The sequence below is a fragment of the Puma concolor genome, chromosome E1 (assembly GCF_028749965.1).
Source record: "Puma concolor isolate L17-30 chromosome E1, mPumCon1.1.hap2, whole genome shotgun sequence".
NCBI classification, from domain to species: domain Eukaryota; kingdom Metazoa; phylum Chordata; class Mammalia; order Carnivora; family Felidae; genus Puma; species Puma concolor.
In genome coordinates this window covers 19,979,349-19,999,263 of record NC_141680.1, presented here as the reverse complement: position 1 = coordinate 19,999,263, position 19,915 = coordinate 19,979,349, and the positions used below count along the sequence as shown (strand labels likewise).

The window sequence follows — 19,915 nt, the reverse complement described above, 5'->3', positions numbered from 1 at the left end:
GCTTATTTATAATTCTGAATATCCTAGGGCACTTAAGAATGATGCTAAATCTACTCTGCCTGTGCTCTACAAATGCAAAAACGAAGCCTGAATAACAGCACATCTGTTTACAACATGGTTTTACCGAATATTTTAAGCCCACTGTTGAGACCTGCTACTCAGAAAAAAAGATTCAAGATATTACTGTTTGCTGGCAATGCACCTGGTCACACAAGAGCTGTGGTGGAGACAGACAATGAGATTAATGTTGTTTTCATGTCTGCTAACACAACATCCATTCTGAAGCCCAATGGATCAAGGAATAATTGTGACCTTCAAGTCTTATTTAACAAATACATTTCATAAGGCTATAGCTGCCCCAGACAGTGATCCTGTGATGGATCTAGACAAAGTCCATCAAAAACCTTCTGGAAAGGAGATACCATTCTAGAAGCCATTAAAAACATTTGTGGTTCGGGGCACCTGACCGAGTCGGTTAAGGGTCTAAGTCTTGATCTCAGCTCAGGTTTTGATCTCAGGCTCTGGAGCTCAGGCCCTGCGTTGGAAAGAGGTCAAAATATCAAGACAAACAGGAGTTTGGAAGAAGTTGATTCCAACCCTCATGGATGACTTCAGGGATTTCAAGTGGAAGAATTCCACTGAAACAGATTCTTCAGTGGAAGAATTAATGGCAGATGTGGTGGAAACAGCAAGAAAATTAGGATTAGAAGCAGAGCCTGAAGATGGGACTGAGCGGCTGCCATCTCCTGATAAAAGCTGAATGGATGGAGATGCTGCTTACGGTGGAACAAAGAGAGCAGTTTCTTCAGTTGGAATCTGCTCCTGGCGAAGATGCTGTGAAGACTGCTGAAATGACAACAAAGGATCTAGAATATGACATACACTTTGTTGATAAAGCAGCAGCAGGGTTTCAGAGGACTGACTCCAATTCTGAAAGAAGGTCTACCGTGCATAAAATGCTATCGAACAGCATCATGTGCTACAGAGAATCATTCATGAAAGGAAGAGTCGATCGATGTGTGAAACTTCATTGTTGTCTTATTTTAAGAAACTGCCACGGCCACCCCAGCTTCAGCAGCCGGCACCCTGATCAGTCAGCAGCCGTCAACACTGTGCAAGACCACCCACCAACGAAGAGATTATGACTCACTGAAAGCTCAAATGATAATTAGCATTTTTAGCATAAAGTGTCTTCAGTTAAGGCATGTACATTGTTATTTTAGGCCTAATATGCTATTGCACACTTAACAGACTACATTCTAGGGTAAACGTAACTTCGACATTCACTGGGAAACCAAAAAATTCATTTGATTCACTTTACTGTGATACTTGCTTTATTGCCATGGTCTGGAACTGAACCCGCAGAATCTCCAAGCTATGCCTACACATTGTATTAGCCTACTTTAGCACCACGTGGTCAGTTGCCGTCAGAATTGTTCCCCAACAAATGTAACCAGACAGGCTCTCTTCTCTCCTTAAACAAACAAAACCCCCAAAACATTCAAAAATTTCCCGTATCTCAGAATAAAATTTAAACTCTTACTACGGCTTACTTATTGTCAGGCCCTTGCCTTTAGAGTGGCATCCTTAAATTTACCAGCTCCGTTGCTGTATAGTTCGAACAAAGTGTCTTTCTGTCCCTCTGGTTCACCGCGCTCTCTCGTGAGCTCTCAGAGATACTGCGTGTCCTCTTTGGTACACTACCTTCCCTCCTCTTCCCCTAGTAAACCCGGATTCTTCCTTTCGATTTCTGTGTAGAGATCACTGCCTCCTAGGAGTTTGTGGGGTTTTTTGACCATCTTGATCTGAATTTATAAATGAGACAATGAATTAATACAGATCAAAGATGTACCTGGTGCGCTAACAATGACCTACTTAGAACAGACCAAGTTAAACCTCCAAGTCTTATTCTACAGTCTGCGTTTCTTCCACTACGTCAAAATAATAGCTTTAGAGTCCAGAAAAAGGAGAGATCTAAGAAAAGTTAAGAATGAAGGAAGATTTGGCTAGGTGGCTACTTCTAAGAAATTAGCTCTAGGCAGGGTGAGTTACCTATGGAATAATTCCAAAAAAAAAAAAAAAAAGGTTAATTCTGAGACCTGTGAACAACTTAGTACCAGTGGATGGCTCAAGGGAAATCAGTCCAAGAAAGAGAAACAAATGCTACTTCCATTGTTACTGTATTAAGCAGATTAGCTTGCTTCACACTTTAAAAAGTGCTGTGCAAAGTGAGGTTTTAAAAAAGCTTAACTTAAAAAAAATGCCATTTTTGGCTCAAAGCCCCAACTCCATTAAACACGTTTAGGAACTAGTTGAGCCATATGCTCAACACACCCATTTATCTTTTCTATAAACCGTGGCTTGCTATTATGAATCTGTTGGAAGTTATTGATGAGATGAAAGCACAAAACTAAACACACACACACACACACACACACACACACACACACACACACACAGAGTAAAAACAGCAAAGTATATAGTTGTTTTCTGATCAAAACAGTTCTAAGTGTATTTAAAGCACATTGTGGTTTAACAGAGCATGAGATAAGGTTTTGTTACCCACAGCCTGCGTTGTTACCTTGGGCAAGTGATTAAATGTGCCTTCAGGTAAAAATCTAGTTAAGAACATGTATCCCATATGGGACATGTATTTTAAGGAATACAATAAATCATGTGTATTAAAGCATTTTGTAGGTGCTACATAAATATTTCAGAGATTACTGCTGTCCCTTGTTTCAGAGATTCATGGGTAATTACCAACATCAGAAATGGAAATGACTGAACCCATAATGATACATAATTCCCCATGTATGTAGTTATACTTCAAATAACTAGTTTACAAGGTTATTTATTCCATAGGGAGTAAGATTTAGCAGTAAACAATCAGATATCTGGATATTTCATATAGGCATCTCGGTGCCAAGTATCACATAAATCTGATGAAATACTCCATACCAGGAAATGCAGTTTTTCACTCTGCTATTTTGTTGCCCATAGTCACCATCCAAACAAATAAACCAAACGTTTCTGGAAGGCTGAATGACTTGAAATGCCTGTCAAATCCTTGCCTCAACAGAAAATAAACTAAGATTTAATGGCTTTTCGTCCAGAAAGAAAAAATAAATAAATAAATAAATAAATAAATAAATAAATAAATAAATAAATAAATAAAACATCAGTAAGGGAAAACAAGGAGGCCATCACCACAATAACCACTGGGAAGGCCCTTGTTTGCCAAACAAAGCCTCAGCAACCACCACTGCGTGTAAGACATTGTGTAATATAAGAGTAACTGGCACACAGCCAGTCCATTTACCAGTTCTATTGCTTAGACATACAGATACTCGGCTGTATTTCCTCACACTGATGGCAAATAAAGCAAAGAAATGTTTAAAAATCATTTCATCTATTGATAAGTTCTGATATTTCCTCATTCCTCATGGCTTTTCTACAACAATTACAAGAAGTCTTTCTTGCTTTAACAAAGCACATACCTGGTGAAATGCTGTACGTCTCTGCCCTGACTCGAAGTTAAAAACAATAAAAGCTGCAGGACATTAAGTATGAACTTAGAGACAATGTTTTCTTCAAACTGAAACACATTTAAATTAACCAAAAGATCAACATGAATTATATCTCAATAAAGCTGTTATTATTAAAAAAACAAATGTCTAGAGGGATAAGAGTTAGGTTACCAAGATGGGCCTTGAATCAAAAGTAGGAGTTTGCTCTACATTAAAGGAAGGGCATCCAAGGCCAATGGTAAGATGGTTAGTGTTGCGGAAGCACAAGGCTAGGCATCCAATATAAAGTCTGGAGCACCCTCTACAAATGTTACCATACATGGTGATGGCTAGTCCTCTAATATTAAACTTAAACGACCAGTTGAGACAAATGGCTTGAAGACTTTTTTGATCACTATAGTAAAGGTAATGTATAGAATGCTCACTTGGCATTCTGAGCTTTCTGGGCAGATTTTGTGTCTTTACTGGCTCCTCTAGTCTTCTTGACAACTGCTCTGATGATACCCTCAGCCATGTACCATGAAGACCCTTTTCTGAGAACATCCCAGAGGCTTACTTGGAACCACATCGATGATGGCAGTATCATCAGATTTCCAAAATAAGGCCACCATCTAGCGTTTTACCAAAATGACTTTCAACCTTCTGCTTTAGTTCGGCAACCTTGCAACTAATATGAGCAGCATAAAAGATCATGAAGAGATTTGTATGAGACGCTAAAGAACAAAGGCTTTGCCTTGTAAGTCGGTGGTTTTGTTGAAGTGTGGTACCTATATAATGAGGTGCCATATGAAATAGGCATTTAACACTTCTGTATTTCTTTTTACCATTATCTTTTGCTTAGTGGTTTTCTAGTTAGAGCAATCAATACTGACTTTACTTATAGCATAATATAAACTTTCCTTTAAGAAAAAAAAGTCCAATAAAAGCCAATAAAAATATTGAGGAAATAACAGAAGTTTTGAAGAAATGGCAAAAATCCCAAAGGTGGTATATGAATGTCTTACATATGAAAACTTGGCTAACTGGAGCACATAAAAGGTTTTATCTGGAAGTAACATGGTAGTATTTTAGAGACATCATTCTGGCAGTAGTGGGGAAAATGGAGGGGATGGGGTAATATCCTGGTTGACAAAGAATCCAATTAGGAAGTTGTTGTAATAGCCTAGACAGCAAACAATGGTCCACCGGCAGTATACTGCCCACATGCCACTTGTGGCCTTAAGCTAAGAATGGTCCTTACATTTTTAAAGAGCATTTTAAAACAAAACAACCCCCCCCCCCCAAGAAAGAAAGAAAGAAAGAAAGAAAGAAAGAAAGAAAGAAAGAAAGAAAGAAAGGGAGGAGGGGAGGGGAACGGGGAGGGAAGGTAAAGGAAAGGAAAGGAGGAAGGAAGGAAGAAGGAAAGAAGAAAGAAAGAAAGAAAGAAAGAAAGAAAGAAAGAAAGAAAGAAAGAAAGAAAGAAAGAGCAAGAAAGAAAATGAAAAACTATTTGGCCTGTAAAGCCTACTTACTTGGTCCTTTACCACAAATGTTTGTTCACTAGCCCCAGCTTTGACAACCGATTGAACTGTAAATGGAGTGTGAAGATAAAGCATAAAACACTTTGTGAAGCAGAATCAGAAACACTCACTGACTAATCAGATGCCTGTGGTTAAGAACAGGTAGAAGTGAAGACTGATGCTAAGGCTTCTATTTAAAGCTCAAGGCAGTTGGAGACACTATTACCCGAGAGAAGGAAACAGAAAGGAGGATGTCTATTCTAGACATTAAATTTATTCAGAAATTAAATCACTTTGTTTTCACCATTAACGAAAAATAAGATTAAATGACAACAAGCCAAAATGAGGTAACAGACTTACAGTATTATAAAAGTAGGAAAAAAACTTGCTCCCAAACAGTCATTTGCTCTTGGAACATGTATTTTGCAACAAGGGGAAAAGTGTTACTTTTCCTATATTAGATTTCTAAAATGAAACGGCTGGTATTTTACTGTAGAAAAGTGAAGTACAGGGGCGCCTGGGTGGCGCAGTCGGTTAAGCGTCCGACTTCAGCCAGGTCACGATCACGCGGTCCATGAGTTCGAGCCCCGCGTTGGGCTCTGGGCTGATGGCTCAGAGCCTGGAGCCTGTTTCCGATTCTGTGTCTCCCTCTCTCTCTGCCCCTCCCCCGTTCATGCTCTGTCTCTCTCTGTCCCACAAATAAATAAACGTTGAAAAAAAAAAATTAAAAAAAAAATAATAAAAAATAAATAAAAAAAAAAAAGTGAAGTACAATTCTAAAATGTATCACATTTAAGTCTAACATAACAATAGTCTGTTTCTGCATATTTGCATATCCACTTTCTCAGGAAGCTTACAAATAGTGTCTTCACGAGTAATTGTCCACAATGAAAGCCACTTGTACTACACACTTCTGATATGTTTTAGATGTTCTACTTAAAAAAAAATTTTTTTTAATGTTTATTTATTTTTGAGACAGAGAGAGACTGAGCACGAACGGGGGAGGGTCAGAGAGAGAGGGAGACACAGAATCCGAAACAGGCTCCAGGCTCTGAGCGGGTCAGCACAGAGCCCGACGCGGGGCTCGAACTCACGGACTGCGAGATCATGACCTGAGCCGAAGTCGGAGGCTTAACCGACTGAGCCACCCAGGCGCCCCTAGATGTTCTACTTTTATTTATTTATTTTTAAAAAAAAATTTTTTTTTTCAACGTTTAATTATTTTTGGGACAGAGAGAGACAGAGCATGAACGGGGGAGGGGCAGAGAGAGAGGGAGACACAGAATCAGAAACAGGCTCCAGGCTCTGAGCCATCAACCCAGAGCCCGACGCGGGGCTCGAACTCACGGACTGCGAGATCGTGACCTGGCTGAAGTCGGACGCTTAACCGACTGCGCCACCCAGGCGCCCCTAGATGTTCTACTTTTAAACACAGGTAAAAGCCCACTAGTAGCATGATAAAAATGTTAATCCTGAAAACCCTAATTGCTTTCAGAAGCAAACACATATTACTTCCAAAGTTTATTATTATTTTTTAATGTTTTATTTATTTTTGAGACAGAGACACAGAGCATGAGGGGGAGAGAGGCAGAGAGGCGGAAACGCAGAATTTGAAGGAGGCTCCAGGCTCGGAGGTAACAGAGCACAGAGCTCAACATGGGGCTTGAACCCATGAACCGGGAGATCATGACCTGAGCCGAAGTCGGACGCTTAACCGAGTGAGCCATCCAGGCACCAACTTTCCAAACTTTAAAAGTTGAAGGGACATGATGTACAGGTGTAATAAACATAATGGCAGAGTACTTAGGGTGTTCTAAACAGCAAAGAGTGCTTCCATTGCTAACAGAGTGTTTGTGTAACTGCCACCCAAGAAAACATTCAAGTGTCCTATTCATGAGACAAAAACCCAAAGACGGAAGAGAAAAGTTACGGAAGAAAAAACAGGACCTAATTATTTCTAGAGTAACATATTAAAATTGCAACTTGAAATTCTCCAGAAGTTGCTATATAAAATTTATGAGCATTGAGATGATTTTATAAATAAGATCCCTTTTCTCCATTTAAGAGTTCTGAAAGAATCAATAGGTGAAGATAGAAAGTTCCAGAAACATAAAAAAAAAAAAAAGGTCAATTCAAGGTAATATATAAGGGAAGATACTGCTCTTATAATTCCTTGCTAGTTCCAAAGCTCCAGCACTAAATATGAGAAATCTGGATTTCCCAGATAAAAATTAAGAACACGGTTGCTATTCTTACATCAATTCTGGCTACTATCTACCCAATGCTTACTACTTGCTGGGCACAGTTCTGAATGCCACGCAAATACTATCACAATATTCACAATAAACTTATGAATGTGGCACAGATCCACAATCCCTCATCTGAAACCTTGGGACAAGATACAGTTCAGAATTTAGAGTCGTTCAGATTTTGAGGAAGACAACACAGTGCATATACTGTTTGTAGTAGTTTAGGTTCCAGCAGGAAACAGGTGGCACACTCAAACTGGGATATGAGAGAACGTGTACAGAGGAGAGGGAAGGGTTTCCTAAGAGAGAGATAAGGGAAACTGTTAGACAGTCGGACAGTAGACCTGAAGGAGTCAGGCAGGGAGCAGTTGCCAGAAACCAGGCACAGAGAGGGCCGTCTGACGAAAACCATGATCTTCACAGAGGGATGCAGTCAGCCCACCGTGACCTTGCAGGAAGCGAGCTGAAAGAATAGACTCTTCCCCACAGGTCAAAGAGAAGGAGGTGAGCAAAGACGTCCAATGCTATCCTCCACACACAGCTCGGCCTCTCAGGGGACGACAGGGGCGTACAGGGAGTGGATCTGGAGAGGCCACGGCAAGTTACCCAGCACCCAGCTGTATTTGTCAGCATGAACTAACTTCTGCCACAATGCCAACACAACCCTGGCTAAGACAACAAAAGTTTACTTCTCACTGGTATCAGGTCATCCCGTAGTTCACCATGTGTAGAACCCCCTCCTGAACCGTTGGTTGCTACTAGGTATTGAGAGAAGACACCAGATGGACGAGTGGTGAGAAGGCCTGGAAGGGACATACATCAGTGGAGCCTACGTTGTCCTGACTGAGACACAGACGCGTGGCACCACCTAACTATAAAGACTCATGGAGCAGTGTGGTGATGTGCCCGGAAGGAACAGGAGAAACACATTGAGAAGCACTAGCCTTATGGTGTATTATATAACACTTCAGTAGAATTTGAGACCATACCCCAAGTCAACCTGAGATTTCTTCAGTGAAACATTAACACCCACTAAGTGGGACAAATACAGATAGTACTAATAACAATGATGAAAAGCCTCACGCCAAGGCAGATTAGGCGTTTCCACCAAATAAGTTTTGGTACCAAATTTTTTTTGACAAAATCCTTCAGGTTTCCAGAGGATTTTGCATTTCAGAATTACAGCTAAGGGATTACGAACGTGCAGTGTGATCATTATACAAATGAAGAAACCTCTCAAACGGCAGTAAGAAAATAGGGATGGGACTTCAACTCAGACCCATGACTGGCAAAATTACACTTAGGAAAACTGCAAATGACCAAATGGCTCCTATCATTCTAAACATCATTAATGATATCAGCCCACAGACATAAAGAAACAAAGGAGATACTGCAATCAATTCCAGTGTTGACTGTATCCTGTTCTGTCCCAGCACTCACTGGGCTAGCAGTCAGAGGGAATATAGAGAAGAGGTAATCCTGACCAGGAGAACGCCAGGATATGGTGGAAGAGAGATTTAGGATACATCTATAGTAACAAGCAGACTCTGATCCATGCTCTAAAAGTATGAAGTCTCAAAATGACTGATTCTGAAGTATAGAATTAGGGAAGGCTCAGAGAAAAGGCACTGCCATCCGAGTTAGACCTGGAAGGAAGAACAGAACTGTGAACGAGAAGAAGTCTGTTGGGCAGATGGGGGGAGACTGAACAAACGAAAAGAGGCAGGAGGTATTTAAAGACCTGAATAATGAATGGCAAATGGCTTCTGATTAAGAGCACCTGAGTGGACAGTTCAGAGTTTTAAATTTTACCTAATTTTCATCAAGATGCCTAGACAGTTTAAGATTAATAAGTCAAAGAGGACCATGAAAAGTCCACGGTAGGAAAGCCATTTGGCTAGGTGATGATGCAACTTACTGAGAATCAGACTATGAGAAGAACCTATCTGGGTTCAAATATAGGAAAGGGAAAATTTTGAATTTTAAATTTTAAATAAGTTGAGATGAAGTGTTTGGAGCATCACTAAGGAGTTATTGGTGTTATCTGAGGACTCTGATTTATAAATTTTTACTCTGGTTGCTAAGAGGCTTTTTATGTTGACTTCTTAGGTCTAATCACGCTAATCTCCAGTTTAGCGAGGTTCTTTATTACATGTGCCACATAAATAAGGTTTAGCAAGCACTGGTTCTATTCATTCAGGAGAAACAAATCTTTATAGCAAAGTAAAACATGTGAGGAACATGTACCGACTTGTACTTCTGCCATTTTTGTAGCAATTTCCTTGTATGTCAACACAATTTTAAAGAGTGCCGGCCAACGTGACGAAAACGTTAGCACGATACAACTGAACTTCCCTGTATGCTAATTATCAAGGAAAAGAAATAATCAAAAGACAAAATTCCTTTAAAGAATATACTTAATGTGCTTCAACGTGGGGGGTTTAATGTATTAAAGAAAAAAAACTTTGTTGGGGTGCCTAGCTGGCTCAATCAGTAAAGCATGTGACTCTTGATCTCAGGGTCGTGAGCTGAAGCCCCCCACTGGATATGGAGCCCACTTAGAAAGAAAAATTAAAAAAAACAAAAACAAAAACTTTGTTAACACGGTATGACAGTATCACTTCCATATGCAATCCTTTTCTTTCTTTTCTTACTAAGCTTGTTTTATATTAATAAGGTTTAACTTCTTTTCTAATGGATTATGTATTATTAAATGCCTGAAATGCTATATTCCTGAATCATTTTTAAAACTTCAAAATAACATGGTCAGAATCAACCTATAAACATATAAGCAAGATGTTTTAAGAAAAATTAAGACATCTGTCTCTTAATATACTTACTTGATTTAAAGTCATGATAATCACAGCAGGCAAAATAATAGAGTCCTCTAGTTAGTCTAGTGAAGAGACTAATGAACACATAGATAAGAGGAATAACAAAGATATGTTCACCGGCTTCCTTAAATAAACAAGTAGAATTTTAGAAAGACTTTATTTGAATTCCTTGATCTCTGCCAAGGTCCAGCTGTTTGTACTAGCTGTTTGGAAAATACTCAATAGGACATTTCCAAAGAGCAAATCCCAGGTCAAGTTTAGAACATGTGACCTCCTCACTGATTGTATTTAAACAGCATACGGTAAGAAGTTAGATTCCCCAAGGGACACTGGAGAAAGCCTGAATTCTTAATCTTCGAAGAAAAAAACATCAAAAGGTAATATTAACTTCAAATTTTCTGAATTACATATTAGAGGCAAATGTAACTTTTAGGATGTATTAGATTCGTAAAATTAAAGTCTGCACTTCAAGTTAAAAGAGTATTTAACCATGACCAACATGGGGTAGTTGCATTATCTTACATGTGGCAAGCCATTAGGTTTGAATGTAAGATAAAAGTAAATAAGCCTTACTTTAAAAATGGTTTATTATTAAACTTTTGGTGTATGTCTGTAGAAGACTGGACTAAGAGTCAGACTCAAGTTCTAGTTCTACACATTTTTAGATATGCACTCTCAGGTAAGTTATGCCCTTTGTCTGAGTCCATTTGTAAGTCCATTTGTAAGGAGTTGGTATTGATCATTCTTTTTCCCTATCTTAAAAACTATGAAATTGTTGGGGTGCCAGTCAGTTAAGCACCAGACTTCAGATCATGATACAGTTCGTGGGTACGAGCCTCACATTAGACTCTGCACTGACAGTGTATTGCCTGCTTGAGATTCTCTCTCTTTCCCTCTCTCTCTCTCTCTCTCTCAAAAATAAATTAATAAACTTCAAAAAAAAAAAAATTGTGAAGCCCAAGACCAGCATTTCCCCAGTGCTGGAATGAGATTTCCTTCAGGTTTTCCTCTTTTTTTTTTTTTTAATTTTTTAACATTCATTTATTTTTTGAGCTACAGAGACACAGAGCAAGTGGGGGAGGGGCAGAGAGGGAGTCACAGAATCCAAAGCAGGCTCCAGGCTCTGAGCTCCAAGCTGTCAGCACAGAGCCTGACGCAGGACTCGGACTCATGAATCGTGAGATCGTGACCTGAGCCAAAGTTGGATGCCCAACCGACTGAGCCACCGGGGTGCCCCCAGGTGTTCCTCTTTAAAAAAAGCTAATTCTTAGATTTCTGTTCCGAGTGTCAGTAAATTTCTATAATTATTTTGACACAGGAAAATGGTGTTCAAGCTGTCACTCATCAGCCTGTTCCTCCTGTTTGTCACTAACACTTTGGGGAGCACTACAACATTAATGACCTCAAGGTCTATGACAGTCTCGAGTCCCACAATGAGTCTGAATTCTCTGACAATCCCAAATTCCAAGACAACCTCGAATTCCAACACAACGGGGAGCACTACAACATTAATGACCTCAAGGTCTATGACAGTCTCGAGTCCCGCGATGAGTCTGAATTCTCTGACAATCCCAAATTCCAAGACAAACTCAAATTCCAAGACAACCTCGAATTCCAAGACAACCTCGAATTCCAACACAACCTCGAATTCCAACACAACCTCGAATTCCAACACAACCTCGAATTCCAACACAACCTCGAATTCCAACACAACCTCGAATTCCAACACAACCTCGAATTCCAACACAACGGGGAGCACTACAACATTAATGACCTCAAGGTCTATGACAGTCTCGAGTCCCGCGATGAGTCTGAATTCTCTGACAATCCCAAATTCCAAGACAAACTCAAATTCCAAGACAACCTCGAATTCCAAGACAACCTCGAATTCCAACACAACCTCGAATTCCAACACAACCTCGAATTCCAACACAACCTCGAATTCCAACACAACCTCGAATTCCAACACAACCTCGAATTCCAACGTAACCTTGAATTCCAACACAACCTCGAATTCCAAGACAATCTCGAATTCCAGCACAATCTCGACTCTCAAGACAACTTCAAATCTCCAAAGAATCTCAAATACAAAGATGACTTCAAATGCCAAGACACCTCTGAAAACAGCAGTGACCCCAAAGATAGCCACAACCATGAACATGACGACTATGGGAAGTGGTGGCACGAAACTGAATCCAATGGACAGCACTCACTTTCTTTTCTATATAATATGCTCACTGTTTTGTGTGCACTCGGGCTGAAGTGGACTTGAACTTCTGCATTCCTATCTCAGTTCATTACTATCTGCCGAATTACAACAAGCACACTAGGAAAATCAAATTTATTTCAACTTACTTGTTAGGAAGTTATCATTATCCTGGCTTAATTAGGTTGTAGATTTTAACTGTGTAAGTTTATTACCTTAACATAATGGTTTTCTTCCTTAAAAATGCTAAAACAAGCAAAATGCCACGTTTGCCTTTTAAATGTCTGCAGAATTGAATTGAAACTCAGATTTTTACATTAAAAGTGTAAGAGAAGAAATTGTGTTGGTGATGTCTAACCAAAGTACACCTCTGTATATGAGAGAAGGGGACAGAGGATGGGGAATGAGGAGTGGTGTGTGCTATTTTTGTATCAGCTTTTATTAAACAGACATGTGCTAATCTTATGAGAAGATACTACACAAAACACCTGTGTCACCTATTTCATGAAATGTGGAACAGTAATATGTTGTTACGGTAAAAAATGTGCCAATTCTGTTTTTTGAAAAAAAAAAATGTTTTTGTTTTTTTTTTTAATTTATTTGAAGGATCTCTACACCCAGAGGTAGGGCTCAAACTCATGACCCTGAGGATCAAGAGTTGCATGCTCTTCCGACTGAGCTAGCCAGGCGCCCCGACTCTGCTAACTACTGTAATGCATAATGCAGCTGGTCCAATGACAAGACTATCTTGCTCTGAGTAAACATTTCCCTGGTATTTGAAAAGGTCATTTGTGGGGCGCCTGGGTGGCGCAGTCGGTTAAGCATCCGACTTCAGCCAGGTCACGATCTCGCCGTCCGTGAGTTCGAGCCCCGCGTCGGGCTCTGGGCTGATGGCTCAGAGCCTGGAGCCTGTTTCCGATTCTGTGTCTCCCTCTCTCTCTGCCCCTCCCCCGTTCATGCTCTGTCTCTCTCTGTCCCAAAAATAAATAAACGTTGAAAAGGTCATTTGTAAATCAGATGCCTAGAATTCAGAACTCTTCCCTATAGAAATATATCTCAAAACTATTGGGAAGTTTCATGCTGGTCTACAAGGGTTGATTTAACCCCAAAACCTAGTACATAATTTTAACACTGATAACAACCGTGTCATTAATAGTGTAGTTGTTAAGGTTTGAAACCAGCTGATTCTGAGCAGTTGTGCTGCCATGAGTGAAATACACGACCCGGTGGGATTCCCAAACTTCAGTCATAAACGGATTACAGATGAATCACTCCGGGTGCCTGCTGAATATGTAGATTAGGCTCTCCCCAAGGGATTCTGATCTGGTAGCCCAGGACAGGGTCTCGGGACATGTTTCCTGTTTTAATTCTCCAGGTCATTCGGACAGCTAGGTTTGGGGGTGACTTGCCACTTCTCTTGACAAGTTTATTTATACACATGTCCTTCACTGCTCTTAACAAGTCCTCAGAAGGTTAGTGTCGGGGCTCCATGAAAAATTCTACCACAGGCACAATTCGCCTGATGCAGAGAAAGCACTCAGTAAATGTTAGCACTAGTGCCACCCAAAAAGCAACTGCCAGGTATAATATTTCTAACATTCATGTAAAACTTTTAGGTTTCACATTTTTAAGTATTCTCCCCAAATAACCCATGCTCCTGGTAACAACCCAGAGAGATACATAATAAATATTCTAACTGGTCTTCGACCTCCTCCAGTCATACTCCCCTGTCATAAGCAACATGAATAGTTTAATGTGCATATTTGCACACATTTCTCCAGCTGTATATGCTTGTGCACACATATTACTCGGCACCCTGTATGACAAGTGCCACAGTCCTCCTTCTGGGTCTTTTTAAAGCTGCACTGGAACACTTCTGTTACTCTCGCCTGATGAGAATCCATTTTTCCTCATCCTGGTATCTGCAGTCCAATTTTCCCTTTCAACTCATGTAATTCAAGTAGGGCTACAGTTTCACTACTGTGCTCCAGGGATGGGCACATGATTCAGGCCCAGACAACCAAGATATCCCATCCCCCTGCCACAGCGATTGCCTCAAGAATTGGCACGTGACTCAAGCCAGGCCAGTAAAACCAGGACCCTTGCTGTACCTAGTGGCAAAGAGGTCATTTTCCCTCAGTTGTTAAGCTGAGAACGCAATCCATTGCTGACCATGGGAAGAGCTTCCTGGGAATGACATCGACCCAAAGGAAGTGGAGTCGAGAGAGAGAAGACAATGTTCTCCAGATGACCCTGTTCAAAGCTCTGCACGAGGTCATGCAAGAAGCCAGGCCATCCCTTGATCTCCTCAGGTGCATGTGCCAATTGATACCCTTTTTAGTTTGCACAAGTTTGAATTTCATTTCCCTCGCTTGTAACAAGTAGAAAAAACAACACATTGTATATTATTCCATAATATAGAGGCAGCATCATATATTCAACAATTCCCCTTTGGAACATAGTTACAGTGTTTTCTTTCTTTTCTTTTCTTTTTTTTTTTTTTTTTTTGCTACTATAAACAAGGCTGCAACAATTGTTCTTGTATTTATGGTACTTTACTACAGGGTAGGAGCATAAATCTATGGGAGGGACTAGCAGGGAAAGATTAGGAACTCAATTAGGTAATAATTATGGAGCACCTTGCATGCCTGACAACAGAACCTGTGGATTCCTTTATATGAGGAATCAATGGTGCTATTTAACACCACAAGAACGACGAGATGAGATGTGTACTGGCAACTGCCTCCAGAAGCAATGTGGAGATGACCCGGAAGAAGTTCCCCGCGAATTAGGAAGTTGGAGGATAATGCTGCATTAGCACAGGTAAGAGCTAATAAGCAAGTGTCAGTAATGGCAGTGGGGCAAAAAATGGTTCCAAAAGGCATTTTCAAGGCACCTAAAAGAAATAAACCATTAAGATCCAATTTAAAAAAAAAAAAAATAGAACACATACCAAAGGACAGCCCCTGCTAAAAAAAATAGCAGTAGGTGGTTATTTTGATCACATGACTAGAGCTAGGAGCAAGCACTTAGCATGAAAGGTTTTGCCAAACAGATACTATTCAGCTGAACCACATTCTCTTTTTGGAATTTGAAGCATGACGTACTGAGGTAATGAAAGAATTAGTGGCTGGGGCTAAAACTGAAGGGATACAGAAAGAGAAAAATCATGAAGCAGAGTTGATTAGGAAGCCAAGAGGGAGTCAGAGTGTAAACTGGTTCCAGAACTGATAGCCACCTAGTTCTGTCTACATCTGGGCAGGCTCTGCTGCAATTCATGTTTTTCCTGAGAAAATAAGAAGGGCTTCTTTGCAATAACAAAGGTCACACTAAAACAACTTAATTGATTTGTCAGGATCTCACTGTTAAAATCAAGACTAGGTGACTGATAAGGAGGAGGCTAAAAGAAAGAGGTAAGAATTTAAAAAGATCAGGGTTTCTAGCATGGGAACGAAGAATGATGTTATTGAAAAATACAGTGTGAAAAAGTGGAACTGAATATACGGAATTAAGTTTTGCATACTTCAAGTCTGAAATGTCCCTGGACTATTTGTAAGGTGAATGGAATCCACAGGTCAAAAGACGTTAATTAATACATTGTAGTCCAAGCCATAGAAACACAAGAATATCAAAAGAGAAGTCCAACCCAAGCGCTCTTTGACAAAGCTGGCTATGTAGAGATAAGGTCTTTACAATCTTCTGGACTTGTACAGTGGAGGAAACAGGCTTCTCTCTGCTCTGAGCTACTATGTGCTCAACTGTCTTTGAGCTAAGACTTCACACCAGGTGAAAATGAAGGCCAAGAGGAGCTCTAGGAGGTCTAAATAAAAAGCTGAAAGTACCCAAAATCTGAAACTGGAAGAGTGCTACCAAAAAACAAAAAGAAAAAAGAAAAGAAAAGAAAACCTCAAACATACTCTGTACAGAACTTTTAAGTCACAAAATATTTTATGGGACAGGTCGACAGTTTTTATAAGTTCTACCCCTCACCTTTTTTTTTAACATATGAAGAAACAGATTCAGAAAAAAGTAACTTGTCTAAGATTATGTGGCTAGTTAAGCAACAAAGTTGAGAATCCTTAACACTCTCAAATCACCATGTTACATAGGTTTCCAGGAAATCCCACTGCTTTAATCCAACAGAGGGTGTCTGCACTGAGGTTTCCCAGAAATCTTTGCTACTTGTAAACTAACGAGAAGTTAAAGGGGGAGGAGGACACGCACCTGTTTGCCTCTCTCACCAGTGTTTCACTTTTAATTACTTCAGCAAAATAGGGAGGGTCAAAATATACCGACTGCATTAAAAGTTGTGGTTGAAACACAAATATGCTTCATCTCAATTGCAAAAGAAAGTGAAAATTACCTTAGGTGATTTAGAAACAGGAACTGATAGAAAAGTTGGAGAGAAGACTTTCAAGGGAAACGAAGAGACCTTACTCAGAGTTGTTCAAGAGGAGAGCACAGGGTAAATGCAAGTTTCTATACTCTCTTGATTCCATAAGACCCAGTTCTTGGGGCTTCCTGGTCTTAATGCTATCTGAATTATTTGACTAAATTAGTTTCCCACCTTCTGCATCCCTTTGCTCAGTCCCCTCCCGCCATTTCTCAACCGCCATTTCCTATATACCGACAAGCTCTCGCAATCCATGGCCATTCAGTCTCCTGACAGAACTCTTCAACGTATGTTAAATTCAGGAAACTCAGGAAGATTAATTTCTACAGCCACTGAATAGTAAAACTAAGATTACACATAGTCCTTGAAATTCCAAAACCAATGGTCTCTCTGTTAGACCACACCGTCTCTGCGGTTCAAATACCACGAGTTTATGATATGAACAGGAAGAAGTAAAACTCGCCAACTTGTATCACAGGTAAGTTCTCAAAAGGTAGAATGAGGCAAGAAAGAGAAGACAGTAGCAGGGAAAGCAACGCAAAGCTTCATACCTACTGTGAAGAAGGAGCTCACAGCATTTTCAGAAAGGTTTTCTAGGCACTAGCCTGGACTGAAGACAGCATGAAAAAAAATGCAATCAATTTTCCAAGCTGGCACCTGTGCCATCTTTATAGAAATTTCCACACCTTCTCTAAATTATTTGTTAAATCACCCTGATGTTGACATACCCAGCATATTATTGAAAGTTCTTAGAAACAGACTCTTAAAGTTTTATTTGTCATGTTGTAGATATTAATCAGAATACACCTAAAAAGAAAAGATTCTTTGCTATTTTTTTTTATTCTTGGTAATTAATCCATTGTAAGAAGTATAAAAAAAACTGACGTAAGAAAGAGAAGCCAGTAGGAAATAGGTCTCCTGAAAAGCAATTTCTAATATACCACGTATCATTTTGGGACAGGCTGGTTATTTACCCTGCTATATTTATATTCTTCCAGATAAACTTGTCTTCAATTCCAGTGAAGTCAAACGGGAAAAATCAAACTTCCTGTCTCTCTCCATTTTAAACACGCTGATAAGAGAAACTGAAACAGTATTTCTTACCTCCGTGCAACATAATAAAATATAGGATTCCCAGCTTTGGAAGTCCCAGCTTGGTAGAAAATACTTAATGTTTTCAAAGCCTTGAACTCTTCTTTTTCATGTACTTGATGCCTGAAAGGAAAAACAAACAAACAAACAAAAAACAGGGTAACTCATAGGCTTTATATTGTCCATTGAGTATTTATAAAAACCCATGATTAGACCAGTGAGGAAATATACTAAATGACAAAACATTTAAAAGCAACACACTTCCTGAAGGGCAATTTGACAACAAGTACCCAAAATTTCAAGATGTTACTCTTTGAAACATAACAAGTCGTCCTTAGCACTACCCTGGGCAGTAATATGAACCATAGGATTGTTTTTAAATTAAAAAAATCCTTTAATAGTTTATTTATTTTTGAGAGAGAGAGGCAGAGAGAGACAGTGTGCAAGTGGGGGAAGGGCAGAGAGAGAGGGAGACACAGAATCTGAAGAGGGCTCCAGGCTCTGAGCTGTCAGCACAGAGCCCGACATGGGGCTCGAACTCATGAGCCATGAGATCATGACCTGAGCCGAAGTCAGACACCCAACTGACTGAGCCACCCAGGCGTCCCTACCGTAGGATTGTTTTTAATCATGGTATTTTCTTTTTCTAGAAGCTGTTGAGTTTTTATTTATTTGTCTTTCAAGAGTTCAGTTTATCAACCTTTTCTTTTTGGGTTTATAATTCTGGATGATTAAAAAGGCCTTCCTTTGCATATGTTTTCTTCTTCATGGGAGTTTATCCTCATGAATGATGGGAGCACCTTTTTCCAGTCACTCACTCAGTTGTAGCAACACCATTTATTAAAAGTCCATTCTATGGCTAAAATCAAAAACACAGGAAACAATAGGTGTTGGCGAGGATGCTGGAGAAAAAGGAATGAAGGTTGGCGCAGCCTCTGTGGAAAACAGTGTGAAAGTTCCTCAAAAAATTAAAGATAGAATTACCACAGGATCCAATAACTCCACTGGGTATTCACCCAAAGAATATGAAAACATTAATCTGAAAAGATACATGTACTCTATATTTATTGCAGCATTATTTATAATAGCCAAGATATGGAAGCAACCCACGTGCCCATTGCTAGGTGAATTTTTTGTCGAATGTTAGATCCCCATATGTATTTTAAAATGTTTCGGAAAAAGCCTGCTTTGATTTTTATGTATTCTGTTAAACATTCAGTGTGTAATTATTTGAAGCTTCAGGTCATTCACCAACCCTGGGACGTTGTCATCTGTTGTCTCTTCAAATATTACCTCTTCTCCGTTCTCTCTAAGCTCCATTTCTGAAACATCTATTACTCATTTTGGACCTTCTCCTTCTGTCATCTGCATCTCTTAACTTTTTTCATATTTTCCACTTCTTTATCAATCTGTACTGACCATATGTTGGCAATGTGCTCAGAAATTATCTTCCAGCTATATGTTTTAAGAATAAAATATTTTAAAAATATATTTCCTCTGGAGGTACCTGGGTGGCTCAGTCGGTTAAGTGTCTGACTCTTGGTATCAGCTCAGGTCACGATCTCAGGGTCATGAGGTTAAAAAAAAATTTTTTTAATGTTTATTTGTTGAGTGGGGGCGGGGAGGGAAAGGGGCAGAGAGAGAGGGAGACACAGAACCTGAAGCAGGCTCCAGACTCCAAACTGTCAGCAACAGAGCCAGACTTGGGGCTTGAACTCACAGATGGCAAGATCATGACCTGAGTCGAAGTCAGACACTTGACTGAGGTACCCAAGCACCCCTCAGGGTTGTGAGATTGAGCCTTCAGGCGGGCTCCGTGCTGAGCATGGAGCCTGCTTGGGATTCTCGCTTTTGCTCTCTCTCTGCCCCTTCCCCACTCACGCTGGTGCTCTCTCTCAAAATAAACATTAAAAAAGCAAATACCGGGGCGCCTGGGTGGCGCAGTCGGTTAAGCGTCCGACTTCAGCCGGGTCACGATCTCGCGATCTGTGAGTTCGAGCCCCGCGTCGGGCTCTGGGCTGACGGCTCGGAGCCTGGAGCCTGTTTCCGATTCTGTGTCTCCCTCTCTCTCTGCCCCTCCCCCGTTCATGCTCTGTCTCTCTCTGTCCCAAAAAT

The 19,915-nt window shown here is 40.1% G+C and overlaps 1 protein-coding gene and 1 long non-coding RNA gene across 10 annotated transcripts in view; both read right to left on the bottom strand.

Moving 5' to 3' along the window:
- NF1 (neurofibromin 1) overlaps window positions 1-19,915 on the bottom strand; it is a 247,612-nt gene that overhangs the window by 81,064 nt on the left and 146,633 nt on the right. For all 9 annotated transcript variants that reach the window (XM_086686551.1, XM_086686554.1, XM_086686552.1 and 6 more), the window contains one exon: window positions 17,813-17,923. In XM_086686551.1, the coding sequence (XP_086542677.1) occupies window positions 17,813-17,923 (111 nt within the window). The remainder of the gene's footprint in view (window positions 1-17,812; window positions 17,924-19,915) is intronic.
- Window positions 9,804-11,839, bottom strand: LOC147574184 (uncharacterized). The gene is made up of 2 exons (XR_015243979.1): window positions 11,716-11,839; window positions 9,804-11,583 (listed from the first exon to the last, which is right to left on the bottom strand). It is a non-coding gene; the product is annotated as an uncharacterized LOC147574184 (long non-coding RNA).